The sequence below is a fragment of the Trachinotus anak genome, unplaced genomic scaffold (assembly GCF_046630095.1).
Source record: "Trachinotus anak isolate AG129_WGS33_773 ecotype Australia unplaced genomic scaffold, CSIRO_AGI_Tana_v1 ptg000011l, whole genome shotgun sequence".
Classification (NCBI taxonomy): Eukaryota; Metazoa; Chordata; class Actinopteri; order Carangiformes; family Carangidae; genus Trachinotus; species Trachinotus anak.
Genome location: NW_027273862.1, coordinates 3,398,767 through 3,414,043, shown reverse-complemented (window position 1 = coordinate 3,414,043; position 15,277 = coordinate 3,398,767). Strand labels below are relative to the sequence as shown.

The window sequence follows — 15,277 nt, the reverse complement described above, 5'->3', positions numbered from 1 at the left end:
AAGTCTTCACCGGAGTTGAAGTCATCCTGTCCTCCATATCTCTCTTCCTATGCTAATTAGCTATCAGACAGATCCAGAGGAGGATAAAGAAACCTTGACAAAGAAACACACTTGTTGGGCGGTTTCATGACCTGGTGAAGGACAAGATGAACAGATCCATCAATTCCTGATTAAATCTGACAGAATCTGAACAGACACATCTGATACAATTGTATACACACTGGTTAAAACTCAAAGACAGAGAAAAACACTAATCAGACAGCAGACTTGTGTGGAGTTCAGGATGCTGAAATTGTAGAGGGTAGTTGTCATTTTCTGAGGTGGTCCCTATCAGGCAGGTAAGACCCAGCGCAGTGGGGCCACTTCTGCAGGACTCACTGAACCTCTTAGAGTCACGGGTGACTGTAGTAACATTACAGAATCTTTCTCTATGAAATGTTCATGAATATAACTTTGCAGTAAAAAGACATCAAACTTACCTTGAGCTATTTATAAAATGATCAAGTAGTGATGTGTAGCATTAAGATTAGTTCTAAAGGAATATTGTTCCCTGGTGACTGCACTGATTTTGATACCCACTCGATTTATCTTACCCAGATTTTTTCCTGATTATTGTTTGTGTCTCAATAAAAAAGAAAATATTTTGCAACTTCAAAGTTGTTTGCATGTTATGTAAATCAAAATTCATTTCAATTCCAGGTTGTAATGCAGCAAAACAGGACATATACTTGAATACTTTTGCAATTCACTGTAAGACTATGTCTGCACTACTATGTTTTCATTTTGAAATGCATCTCTTTGGCTATGTTTTCACATCCCGTCCACATTACTCTTTAGTTTGAAAACTCCGGGGTTGTGCTGTCGTCTGGATGGGCAAAAATGGAGCGCCTTGGAAACAGTGATGCAGTCACAGCCAGTTGCCCCATTTGGGCTGTATCAGCCAGAGTTGACAATCTGCTTCCTGTTCACACTGGCTCACACGTGCCCAGTGTACAAAATTGTTTAAGACATCTTTTTAAAATGAAAATGTAGTCGTGTGGACGTAGCCTGAGAGGATGATCATTTATCACTTTATGAAGTTTCAGTGGAATTACTGGCCCAGGAAACAGATTGAAAAGGTTGAAAAAGGAAGCTACTGAAAGCTACTGTGACACAACTTTCTAGTACTTTGAAAAGAGAAGAAAAGAAGAGAGCTTCTTAAGTAGAGGTTTGACGACGGTATTATTAAAGCTAATGGGGACAATTCCAGTTGTATGTGATAATCTAATTTTAACAATATTCAGCATTGTAGGTCCCAAAAATGGCCAGAGACAACAGTTCAAAAGGTCAAATTTGTCTAAAAAAAACACTATCAAGGTTTCATCTTGAAGCTCAAGTGGTTCTGCAGAAAAGGCCAGAGATGAGGAACTAAGTTTGTATCTAACTTCTGAAGAAAAACAAGATGTGGCTGCTTTTGTGTAAGATAGACTAGAGGTCAAGTGGTTTATTATTATGATTAAGTAAGATAAATAAGTTTCTCTACTAGTGGACATAGCACACTAGTAATTCAGGAACTATTTGTGCAATGAGAGGTTCACAGATGGAAAAAAGACAAAAAGGGTTTCTGTAATAAGGACAGGCAAGTATTCAAACTGACATCAGAGAGACTGATCTGACATCACAGGGTTCACAGTCTGACTGTCATGGGGGAGACAGTCAGATCAGAAACCACACAGAATCACACAGAAACCAAAAGTATCAAGAAGTGTCAGAAAGGCTTTACGCAGAGATTCATAGGCCTTTTTCAGGGGAATAGTGAAAGCACATTTGTCAGGCACTTATATGCTACTTTATGCCCGTACAAACCTTTTACCACTTGTGTCAGGTGGAACATGGAGCGCGGTGTTGAGGCACTTTTTCACAACAGTTTCTCCTTGGCCTGCTTTGGCTTGGATTTTGTTGCACCTCATTTTCATGTTGCTTTGGACAAACAACAAACATCATTTCCTATTTTACAGTAAGTGGAGGGTCATGAGTACCACCTTCAAAGATCACCAGATACAAAGTGGTGAATGTCAGTCATCACTAGGGTTCCTAACAGCAGGTAACAGAAGACCATGAGTATTTAGTACTCACCTCAGTATTTACCTGACGAGCACAGAGGTGTAAACACACAACAAATGTGAAAAGCTCACCAAAGGCTTGAGTCGTAGAAAACCAGTGATGCGTGATGAGAAAAAGTGTTATCGTCATCTGTTGTGTTTGAGGTCTCCTTTCTGACCAAGTAGGAAGTCACATACAGTATTTGCATGCAGTATATCACATGGTGGTGGTTTTATAACGGATATTACAAGGATACAATAGTACAAACTGTGCAAACATAGCTTAGTGACATAGCTTACTATGTTTGCACAGTTGGAAATGCAATAGGCTACTGACAGTATGTGAGCTTCTGAGTTTTGAAGAATGATGAGACATTGCTTGATTTGCTTGATTTCAGTAACAAAAAGACCTGAAATTTTCTCAAAATCACTTTAGTTAAATCTTATTTTCACTAAAGGATTAAAGTCTTAATTAAAATAAAATATGTTTTGATGGTTTTTTAAATCAAAATATAAGTAATTTAATTAATTACTTTTTTATTATATTGCTACATTTCCCTTTTTCCCTTAATTCTATTTTTACTACATCATTTGTATTGTGATTTTATTTAATCTTGGGATTATTCCTGCAGGCACACGGGTTCATATGTTTGGCCTTGATGTGTAACGTCTAAATGAGAGCTCAGTGGTCACATACAGTAAGTGTTCCATAAGTATTTGAATCGTCACACATCTTCTGTTCTTCAGGCTGCAGCACATTCAGTTTAAAACAAAAATAACAGACGCTATATTTAAGGGTCACGTCTCAACTTTAATTTGAGTGAGTTAACACCAACATTGAAAGAACTGTGTGTGAGATACAGCCCTTCAACACTTAGTGCCAAAAGTGCAGGGATGAAAAGTAACTGGACACTTGGCTACTAAATGTTTGTTGGGCAGCTGCTTGTCATTTCAAACTTAGTTCATATACAGAGAGTTGAGAATTGCCATTTAGATGGGGAGGACAGTGACAAAGTACATTTACGTGAGTACTGTACTTAAGTATATTTTTTGAGTATCTGTACTTTCCTTGAGTATTGTTTTTTTTTTTTTAAACCTATGACTTTTACACCACTATGATATAAAGTGTCAGCAAAGCACTGTCTTTAAATGTGAAACTGCTGTATTCTGTGTTTTTACTGGTCAGAATCACCAGGTCTGTTTGAGAGGACACCTCTCAGGAGAATTCACTGCCAGGTAAAAACCTTTTGTTATTGTTTTGATTGAGAGACCACTAGTGGCAAAAAGTTACATACATACTGTGTGTTTAACTAAAACTTGATCAGTCTCCCGTATTAATTCATTACAATTTTATTCAAAACACACATGCACAATATTCTACAGTACATTAGTGAAGGAAACAACTTTTTGTTTCTTTTCTTTTTTCTAACAGAAAAATGTTTTAAAAAGTTAAATTAAAAGTGTGCACACAGTCAGTGTATTACCTGCAGTACATTCAGATCAGTGCGCTGCCAGTTAGGAGGGCAGCAAGGAGCACACTAGCAGAGCAATGTGCTGCTGTGCACAGGTCCAGCAGGAAAAAACGTCTTTTAGACATTTTTTAAAGATGCCCACCCAAACAATCCGATCTGCACTTCATTTAGAATATTTTCAGCGTTTTGTCTTTTCATCCAAACAGCACTTTCCTTTGGTACTACATTTTCTCAGACGCTGAACTACTGTATTCATACGCACTGTGTTACGCCTCAGTCTCAGGTCAGCTGAGTGAATCAGAAAGAGCTAAACTTCACTTTGTCTGGAAGATAAATACACTGAAAACACTCTAAATGTAGCGCACATTCCCTGCAGGTGATACACTGGCTCTGCATGACTACCTCACACAACCCCACATCAAATAACAGGCATTATTGACTTCATGTTGACAGGGCTACTTGCGGTACTTTCTATTGCCATGATTACATTGGATTATCAGGGGAATTATGCAATCACAGACACAACATACTTCTATAGGTTTTATCATCCAGACTAATGATGGGAAAGGAGGTCTAATCCGATTTGACTGCTGAAGTCTTCACAGGACTTGAAGTCATTCGGTCCTCCATATCTCTCTTCCTCTGCTTCTTCGCTGATAGACAGACCCACACGAAGATAAAGAAACCTTGACAAAGAGACACACATGTTAGGTGGGTACAAGCTGCTGAAAGACAAAAGCCCTCAGAGACAAACACTATCAAACCAAAGAAGAAAAAGATTAACACACAAACTGAGAGCAGACCTTGTGTGGAGTTGAGGATACAGAAAAGGTAGAGGATGGGGTAGTTGACATATCCTGAGCCCAGGAAGGCCAGGCCCCAGGTGGTCCCCATCAGGCAGGTAAGACCCAGCACAGTCAGGCTACTCTTGCAGGACTCACTGAACCTCTGTGAGTCACTTTGAGTCTTTCCCTCAGCCTCTCGTCGGAGGTTCGAGCTATTCCTGAACACCTGTTTCATCCTACAGATGCTTGAGGCCACTGCCATCAATATACCGGAGTTGAAGATGAATATGACGGTGAAATATGCCAGGTTCAAGGAGTAGAAGAAGGAATCATCTGTGATCCAGCAGCTGAGGGACAGACAGGTAACCCACAGGTCTATCAGAATATAGATCCATTTTATCACAGAGAAGACAGATCTGGGTACACGGAGGATGTACAGTACAGTAAAAAGAACAGAAACATTATCATAAACATGAAAATCAAGCTCAATCAAGTGAGGTCATGAAATCAAGATCTGCTTTTGATACTATTTATAGTTGTCATTTTTCAACAGTAGCCATTAAATGTATTAATGTTCTGTTATTACTTCTCTATGATTTAGTGATTATTATTTTATTACTCATTATTATTTTATTATTATCTAGTTAGCAGCAGAGGCCGCAATTCCAATCAAATTGTCTTATTTCATTACTGTAAATGGCACTTGATGTTACCACCAGTAACCACGGGTTACCACTGTTGTTTTTCCAAAAGCAGTTACAATTTACTCACATGGCACTAGTTTGGTTATTGTCGGCTAAGGTCATTTGTGTAACTCCGTAAAAGTGTTTGAAGTCCTGCATTCCTACAGAGACTGCCACGATGATACCAGGGATCCCTGACAATCACACACACACACACACACACACACACACACACACACACACACACACACACACACACACACACACACACACAGTGTCAGTTTAACATCATGGTAATTAATGCATTAAGGTGGAAGACAACCTGCTCCTGATGGACTCTTCATATAAACCAACACAATATATCATCACATCAAGAAAAAACAACCTCTATGGTTGTTCAGGTTGGAGGACTTGTTGGACAATGGAGTTTGATGGAAGAAAACATTAATTAACATTAACATTAATTACCCTGCAACATGTTCAACAACCATAAATCAATATGTCGGCAGAGATAATCATATCATCACCTAATCAATCACCAAATAGTTTCATTTATTAGAATAAAAAAATAAATAAAAATTGAGATATGTTCTTAAAACTTCCTGTCAGTGTTTTAAGTAATACTGGTGTCATCATGCTAGTTATCACACACTGATACACCACAGCATGTAGTAAATAGAGTAGGCACTCTCGCAACACTCACCCCATCCAAGAAGAGACAGTTTGACCAGGTAGTGTTTGTAGTAAGTGTTAAACACCTTAATCAGCAGTAGATAGAGGTGAAGTGCCTCAATAGCCATCCAGGTGAAGCAGCAGAGCAAGGAGTAGTGCATGAAAGCTGCAACAAATACACACACCCAGTCCATCTCCACTGTGGCCCCCCACTCAGTCAGCAGGAAGGTTACATTGAGCAGAAACAAGGCCCCGCTCAGAGATACATGAATAGTAATGGAGTAATCCATTCTGTGGTTTCTGAAGAAGAGAGAGGGAGAACAGGAAGGACATGTGACAAACTGTGGTTTCTGATAATGTGACATTATGTAACTGCATCTTCTTTTTTAGTTTAAATAGATTTTTTTTTATTTGCAGTATATATATATTTTAATCTTCCGAAAACTTGGCTTCAAACCAGTGGAGTTTTGGATTTCTTCTAATGGCATTATGAAACACTGCTTTTATGAGTGGGTCACTGCTTTGTATGAGAGGTGCGATACACATTCCTGTATGTGCTTTCATACTATTCTACTTATCAACAGACACTACAAGAAAAACAGGAATGCAACAACAAAGGCAGGAGAAAAGGATGACTACTAGAAAGTAAACATTACATTTACTCATTTGGTATTTGGTAAGTACTATTTAATAAGTGCAAGGACATCAAGTAAAGAAGTGCACTGAAAGTGCAGAGTTAGTGCAACTTAGGGATGTTAGGCTGTTAAAAGAGTTAGCAGAGGAGGTTCTCTGTGAAGAGATGAGACATCAAGAGATTCATGAAGATAGAGACAGATACTCCTGCTCTGATGGCATTTGGTAGCTTGTTCCCCCATCGGAGAACCACAAACAAGAACAGACTGCGAATGCCTTGTGTGCTGGGATGGCAATGCCACACAACATTACTTATTTAATATAGGTTTTAGGATAGAATTCAATATAGTTTAAAAGAATAGCAAAAAAAAAGTAAATGCACATATATATGTTAGACCTGTAGAATACACAAGTTTTGGTGAGAAACACTGACTGTAAGCATAACTCTGTGTACAAGTGCATTGAATATTAACCATATAACATTAAATATTAATGGATAAAGAAGTGACACTGAATGAAAAATATACACATCAATACATAAATAAAAAAATAGACAATAAAATGATAAATAAAGGTGGGGGCATGGTGGGTAATTTTGTTATCATTATTATCATTTTTCACAACATCCAACCACAGTGACTGAATTGGTGAACAAAGCCAGAATGCATGGAAGTGATTTTTGGTTATAGGTGAAATACAGGTGTGAGTCCCATGATGTGTAGCTTACATTTAGTCAGGTATGAATCTGCTGGATTTTAGCATTGTGTGGAATGTGTTTAAACCATGGTTGTGGAAACATGAATATATATATTTTTTTATTTTTTATTTTAATGGTTTTCCCAATAAACAGCAGCTTTACAAAGGTTCAGTGAAAAGTGCAAAAGAAATATCTTCAGCAACAAGGGGAGTCAGGAGTCCTGCACCAGATGGTCTGGTCCCCACAGAGCCCTGATCTCAACATCATTGAGTCAGTCTGGGATTATAAGACGAGACAGGAGACATCTCAACAGGCCTCTGTGGGGACCGTCTGTTGTAGGACTCCTTGTTCTTCTTTCCTTGTGACATTTTCTTAGGCACCAACTGAATAAAAAGTTACACTCACTAAGCACTTTGCTAGAAACACCTCTACACCTGCTTATTCATGTAATTATCCAAACAGCCATTCTTTTGGCAGCGGTGTGGTGCAAAAATTCCTGCATATACAGGTCTGGAGCTACAGTTCATGTCTTCATCAAACATCAGAATGGGGGAAAATCTCATCATTGTTCATCATCGCATCATTGTTGGTACCAGATGGGCTGGTTTGAGTTCACTCAGAGAAAAAAACAGTCACAGATGGTCTGGTCTTAGCAGTCTCAGACTTATATCTACACAGACTATAGCTACTGATTATCTACACAGAATCCAAAGAATACATTTATACCTACCGGCTGAAGACATACATCATGAGTGACAAAGCAGTGAAGAAAGTAGACAGGCCGCAGCCTATGTAACTGAGGTGTGACAGTATTTCCCAGTGGACTTCTGAAATTGGTCCTGTTCTTACCTACAGAAAAGATGGGACAGTGCTTAACTGTCTGCAATTTGCAGATGAACTTTTCCTAACATCTATAAATAAGTCAGAGATGTTAGCAACAAGATTCCCAGAGGAAAGGAAAATACAAGAATAAGATCTCTTCTTTGTCTAGTTGATTTCTCCCAGACACAATTGAGCTCAGTTTAACATAAGATTTTGACCATTTTTTTGTATTCCTTTATCTCAACTCCTAAGATCTTAAGATAGTCTTTTTTTCTGTCACTGCTTTGATCTTTACTTGTCTGAAATAATCAGCTTTTAAGACACAGTAAGTCAGATCTTAAAGAAATCTTAACTGAGCCTGTGCAACACCTGAAATTGTGATTGTGATCAAATGAGGGCCTGTAAACACAGCACAAGATCTCCTGCTTTTCTTGTGTTTCTCCTGTTATTCTCAAATTGGACAGGATTGATTCCTCAAATCTTGATCTCTTCTTTCGCTCCTTATTTCTCCCAAGGGGGGTGTGGGGGTTTAGGAGAAACAGGTCAGAATTCAGTAATCTCCGAATAAGATCTTATTTATTTCTGTGAGACAAAGAAAAGACATCAAAACCTTCCTCTGGGATGTTTCATATTGCATTAGAGTTTTTCGCAATTGCTTTGATGCAATTCACTAATCAGAAAGGTCGTTCTCAGAACAGTTCATGCACTTCTTATTGCTAAATAACCTGTACCAAAGCCTCTAAATAATTAAAACCTTGTTCACTCGTCAAAATATGTATCAATCCTTTAAATATTATCACCAATGAATAGACTCCTCTCACCGGTGCTTAGACTGAGACACCAAATGTTCTGATATTTTCATAAAAACCTGACTGACTTTAGAAAAAGAGTAGGCTACTGCAAATAATAGGCCATGGTTGATATTTCAGTGGACTCTCTGACTCTCCTCTCTCTACCCCTGTCCCCTCCTTCTTGCCATATCACACATTCTACCACATCTTTCTCTTTGTTTTCAACTGAAGGGCAATGTTATGCGTGTCTCCCTCTGACAGTGGGTGGCCTTGCTCTTTCATACATATTTGAAGAAAGTTTAAAGTGATTTGACTGAAAACACTGATGCAATCAAGGTGAGTGAGAGGTCTGTCATTCTCACTGCAGAAACTGTTTTCATGAGTTGTGAGATGTCTTTAGTAGCGAGATATGTGTGGACAAAATGGAAGTTTGTACAAACACAATGAGAAGTTCTTATGTGTGTGGGGAAATGATGAACTGTTCTGAGAACTGATGTTTCTCATAAGTGAATTGCATCAAAAAAATGTAATACCAGTACTGTATTTTTAATTTCCTGTATCAAAGATGTTATATGAATAAGGTTTGATTTGATTGAAAGTAGTCAATTATTAACTATGAGTATAAGCTAATGTACCACCAGGCACGCGTCAGTCAAATCAAGTATGCCTCTTTACCAATAGGACGGCAAAGGGTGTTGCATGGTTGCAGCTGCAAATAATGTCATCTTGGCTGTTGGACGTCTTACATCCATCTGTCCTCCAGTTCCAATCTGGGAACATGAACAATACAAGTTAACTTGATTAGTTAGTTAATTAGGCCTAATGGATGTCAGGTTAGCAAAATGGCATTAAAAGGCATTCATTACATACTTCCTTAAAATATGCTAATACATAATAATTGGGAAATGATGACCAAAGTTAATTATACAACTGAAATTATGACATTGACTTGATAATCTTGCAGAAACTTTCAAACCTGCAGTTTTTTAAAAATTCTATTTTCTCCAAACTGTCAGCAAGTTAATAAATAGCAAATGAAATACACTTTTCGCTGTTTATTCTGTCATCAGCAAAAACTGATATACAATACACTTACACTCTTCACTGAAATATCGACACTGGAAAGTTGAGTCATTCTGTAAAAATACAAAAATGTGGAACTACCTTGAAGTTAACAATGACACATACTGTTGCAAAGTTAAAGAAGTTTACTCGACAGATGAAAAAAAAAAAACAATGTTCAGTGTTCAGTTCCCCATTGACTAAATTAGAAAAATTCAGTGTGATTATGGCACCAAAAAGGGCAATATATTCAATATATCCTCATTGTGTAAGTGTAAACCAAGGTACTAAAATACAAAAGGAACTGACATGAAAACAGAGCCCAAATTTCAAAAACACCACTTAAGCAATTGTTTTCCATGTGCCCTAAGAATTAATTAAGTCAAATCAAAAATGTATATCTTCACAGTCTGCACTCTGTATCCTTAGACCCACAGCTGACAATCAAACAATTTGATCCCGAAAATTACGGCTTTCACTATATCCTGGTATTGATGATAACTGTGGTATTTCAAAAATGAAATATTGCTATCAAGTCAATAATACACACATGATAATATCATGATGGAAGATGTTCAACCTTGTGGATCTTTGGTTTATCAGTTCATCTTGTTGCCTTTTCACTGTCCATTAAGTGTAAAGTCTTTTTGTGTGCTTTTGTACCATTATGGTCACAGACTCTCTCTCCAACCCGCCTACTCTCATATCTGAGTCAAATTCATTTGCCAAAAAAGGCACAAAGCACACAGTAAACAAAGTTAAAGATGAATTTGACTGATAGCATCATATTTCTAAGTTTACAATATCACGATAATCATGAATTCATCACGTGGTAGAAATGTGACATTGTGACAGCTCCACTGAAAATACTGAAGCATGCATTCATAGACAGACTTACGTCCATATCTCCATGTGTAGACATTCTGAATATCATCTGGATTGACGTTTTCAGATTATTAAAGGGTCGTTCCGATGGTTCTATCCTGAGGACCATCGATGAGATATTCTCCTTTTCAAACTATGAAGACAGTTTCAGTGCAGCCATGGAAGGAAACACAGAACACTACGACATACAGCATTGTACATATTCTTTATAATATAATTTATATCATCTGTTCTTAAAAGAGAGATGAATTTAAAATGTTCAATGTCTAACCCACAATGACCCAAGATTCATGACAGGGACTAAATTGTAAATGTGATTTATAGATTGAAACATGAGGGTGTCAGGATGGATCAGTGCGAGAGTAAAGAGGACAGAGGATGTACCTGAAACTGGTTGTGCTGCATGTAGCTGACCAAACCAAGAATCCTCTCCTTCGGTGGGATGTTGCGCAGGGCATCCACAGGTAGAAAAATCTCAGGGATACTCGACTCATTCTGAGGCAGCAGCTAAAAGTGGATATAAGAAGATGATGATCGCGGGATAATGGTCATCAGTACAATGGTCCACAATGTACATTTTAATTGAACTCTGCCTAAAATGATTTCATCTCATCATAATCATCACCATTCCTTCTAAATTCATCAGCCCCATATCCATCACAGCTTGTGTACCTGTGGAGCATCTATCTGGATCCTGGTTCGTGCAGAGTTGAGGTCAGCATCGCTGAAGTTAACCACATTCAGAGACAAGACCTTCAGGTCGTACAGTATGGAGCTTCTAGTCTCAAGCTGGGATGCTGCCATGATGCTATGGATTATCTGTCTTTCCACTCTGCAAAAAGAACCAAGAACCAGTTGTGCAAACAGCTTGTCAGTTAAATCAGGTTTAATATATACATATACATATATATACATATATATATATATATTTTTTTTTTGCATTTGATTGATTAAATATTAAGTACATCTTCTTTAGCTTGTTGACTCAGCTACAGCCGTGCACCCAGCACAGTAACCTGCTCGGTTTAGAGTTGCATGAGCTGCCACTGTTTTCGAAGTAATACGCAAATTGAAATTTTGACCTGATGATGGTGGTAGATGAAAAGTCATCTGAGTTCATCTGGAAGAGTGTGTGTACAATATTTCACAGCAATCCATCCAATAAATGTTGAGACATTTAATTCAAAAACATGATTGTCAACCTTCTGGTGTTGCAAGAGAAAAAGTCAACAGATCAAAGTCTTCAGGATTTATGCTCTGGATACCATAAATGTCTGAACCTAATTTTGTGCCAACTTGTCCAATAATCGTTGAGATGTTCTAATCTGGACCAAGTGGTGGATCAACAGACTGACATTGCTATCCCTGGGGTTGTGGCTGAATGAATGAATGAATGAAACTAAAGTGTCTATTCAGCAGCACACAGAAGAGCACGTGCAGCAGGAATGACACTTACTTTATAAAGCTCTTCCTGATTTGACGGTTTCCACCGAAGAGCTGTGCACATGAATCCCTTATGTAGAAGAGTTGCATCATTTCTCTCTCACCAGAGCTGTCACTGTCCAGAGATGTCATCGTTGACAAGATGGTACTCTCATTGCAAAGGTATTTGGTGCAATTGCTACCTGAGAAGTAACACAGGAATCATCATTAGATGCAGACATTCAGAGACAATGTGTACTTCATACTGTAGGGGACAGTGCTTCTCACTTGTGAAGACCTTTATGTGCAGAGTCAGCAGTCTACTGGAGAGATGGTTTACTTACATGGATGTAAGTTATATATAATGTTGGCACCCTGTGTTGTCACTTTGGCGTCTAAGCAGACATATGATCCATTGAAAAATGTCATATTGCTGAACGTGCATTGAAAGACGCAGGGAATTCCACGCTCCAGGCAATTCACAAAATGAGGCCGCTTATCCAAGATGAAACCATTTGTCGTGGAAATGTTAATGTTACCATTTGAAATGTTGAGACAAACTGAGGAGAACAGAAACACAAGGCATGAAACCATTGTATCACTGTGTCTTACTGTATCAGATTGAATTGACTGCAGACCATGATTACATGGTAGACAATGGAGTACAAACAAATCAAAAGATAAACCACTTATATAAAGTGAAAACATTTTTCAAGAGAGTGCTTATTTTTATACTATACTGTAACTTATCAGACTGTAACTCACCTGAATTGAAAGAAACTGAATGAGTTAGGAATTTTACTGCTGTCTTTCAGCTTCAGAGGAGATTACAAAGCACTGTAGGATGACTGCAACAAATGGAGGATATCTGAGGCTGCATCCACACCAATAGGCTTTAGTTTTAAAATGGATCACTTTTGCTATGATTATATCTGGTGTCCACACTACTCCAGAGTTTTCAAGCCCCTAAAGTGGAGATTTTTGAAAAGCTGCTGGCCCAATTTTAGTTTGAAAACTCTAACGTTGTGTTGTATTCTGGATGGGCAGAAATGGGGACCTTTGGAAACAATGATGCAGACACCAACATTCACTCCCTAATTGGGTTTTAACAGTCATCACCACCAGTGTTGAATGCTACATGGATAGCGGACACAGGGCTCATCTGGACGGAGATTGTTTGGTTGATTGTTTGTTAAAACGCCACTTTAAAATGAAAACACCTTAGTGTGGACCATAGACTGTACATAAAAATGGATTCTAGGTCTGAAAAGTGAAGCCAATGCCAAAGAGCTTAAAAACTGTATTATATCTAATGAGGATCCAGGGGCGACTCTACTGGTTGCAAAAAGAAGTCTGATAGTACTGAAATCCATGGGAAAGATGGCCTCACTTTACTTCTCACTTGATTTATTACCTAAGTAAACAAGTAAACAAGTGGCAACCTCCGAGACTGAAAATGAAGCCAACACGGAAATGCCAAAAACTGCACGGGCTCCAAAAGTGAGTCAGTCCCCATAGATTCTCATGTTAAAATGTCCAACTTCACAGCAGAAATTAACATGTTTACAGCCTGATACAAAAAAGGATTTTGGTATCTATATATTTCCCTCTTCATGACAACTGTAAGGGGGGTGAATTTTTATAAAACTCATCTATTTAAAGTTTATTAAGGCTTAAAATTCTGCATAATTGAGGGCGTGCCGCTTTGAGTGACAGGTGAGCGAGTGTATGCTTGCCACAATGTGACATGCACCTGAAGTCTCGGCTCCACTCTTTGCCCATTTTTGGATTAGCTGGGAGTTCAGCAGAGTCAGGCACTAGCAAGATGGTGACAGTGGAGACGCCCACTTTCAGCTTCAGAATTTCTCTTCAGAAACCAGTGGGTGACATCACAGAGGCCCCATCTTTATTTGAAGTCTATGGTTTGAAGTCCTTATCAGCAACATAATGTTCATTTTTTAAATGATGGTCCTCTTTAGAGGAAAACAGATTTTAAAGCAGGGTATGCATTAGGTCAGGGCTACAATGTGTTTGACAGACTGTATGAGGAAAACAAAGGGCAGTTGTAGCATTAACATGAATTATTTAACTGAACAACAGATGCTAGTAAAGACAGCAAGGTCAGTAACACTTGTAATGCATGTTTTCACCACTGGTTGTTGCGGGTGATAAGACCCAATCAGGGAGCGACCCAGTGTGTCTATGTTATCATTTCCTACAATGCAACCCCTCAGTTTTTAAACTAAAACAGGGCCAGCAGCGTTTCCAAAACGCTCAGTGTTAGAGGCTTGAAAACTCCAGAGTAGTACGGATGGGAGGCAAAAACACAGCAAAGAGATGCATTTAAAATGAAAACATAGTAGTGTGGACGTAGGCTAAGAGAACTTCAGATCTCAGCCTGTTCTGTTGTGTCCTGCTGTGCTTGATAACCTCACTGTGAGCTACTATTTTCACTGAAATAGGCTGGGTAGATCATAGCTACATTTTTATTTTCAGGTACACTGTTCCTTTAAGTTTGTGACAACTTAAAAAATCCCTAAACCTACAGAGAAATTAGTAATATCTATTTCCACTGATTCTGAATAGATGCATTATTCATTCTTTGATGAACAAACCCTAAACTAATAAAACCAACATTTGTACCTTTTTCAGACTGTGATTCAGGCAGGAGCAGTAACAACAGTAGGGGAACCATTGTACTTTCAGAGTGTGTGGCAACTGGAATAAATTAGAAGTAGAAATAAAGTTATATTTTAGTACAGATACGTTCAGTGTATCTCAGTCAACACAGGACAGACTACACACACAATAACAATGAAACTTTTCTCCTATTCCTAACCATGGCCAAGTCTTTTGTAAGTGATTTGAAAGCAAATACTCATAAATATTACCTTACTTTCCAGTTTCCAACTGTGATATAAATACATAAGGAGACCAAAGAAAAAAATGCATAATTGAACATTTTTTGTTAATTTTTTTTTCCTTTCTAGTTGTTCTCTCTTGCACAGAATTACAGTCTACATGCAAATAACAAAGACAAATATGTATATATTAGTTTTTTCCCAAAACTAAATCTAAAGTTCAAAACTCAGAAACATTCAAGACTCAAAAAGCTAACATCAGACATACTTGCTATGGCTTTTTAAGTCTCACTTTACAGTTGGCCAAATAAAGGAAACTATTTTCTACAGTTCCAACTTTGAAGCCCATGACCAAGGTTTCTTTAAAATCTACACCTACAAAACAAATTACAATGTTAAACTTTTCTAGTT

At 38.1% G+C, this 15,277-nt stretch overlaps 1 protein-coding gene across 1 annotated transcript; it reads right to left on the bottom strand.

Annotated features, from left to right (window-relative positions):
- Nucleotides 1-2,939: 2,939 nt before the first annotated feature.
- On the bottom strand, nucleotides 2,940-13,329 carry LOC139628024 (adhesion G-protein coupled receptor G2). The gene is made up of 13 exons (XM_071489334.1): nucleotides 12,771-13,329; nucleotides 12,350-12,565; nucleotides 12,040-12,208; nucleotides 11,256-11,415; nucleotides 10,968-11,090; nucleotides 10,597-10,716; nucleotides 9,733-9,772; nucleotides 9,312-9,406; nucleotides 7,754-7,872; nucleotides 5,725-5,993; nucleotides 5,110-5,215; nucleotides 4,357-4,685; nucleotides 2,940-4,239 (listed from the first exon to the last, which is right to left on the bottom strand). The coding sequence occupies exons 2-13, from the start codon at nucleotides 12,432-12,434 to the stop codon at nucleotides 4,127-4,129; spliced, it is 1,728 nt and encodes a 575-aa protein (XP_071345435.1). The 5' UTR covers nucleotides 12,435-12,565; nucleotides 12,771-13,329; the 3' UTR covers nucleotides 2,940-4,126.
- Between the last annotated feature and the right edge of the window lie 1,948 nt (nucleotides 13,330-15,277).

Coding starts and splice junctions, on each gene's coding strand:
- LOC139628024 (XM_071489334.1), bottom strand. CDS start 12,434: ATGACATTTTTCAATGGATCATATGTCTGCTTAGACGCCAAAGTGACA. Junction 5,216..5,724: donor ACTGTCTCTTCTTGGATGGG/GTGAGTGTTGCG, acceptor TGTGATTGTCAG/GGATCCCTGGTATCATCGTG. Junction 4,686..5,109: donor AATAACCAAACTAGTGCCAT/GTGAGTAAATTG, acceptor TCTGTCCCTCAG/CTGCTGGATCACAGATGATT.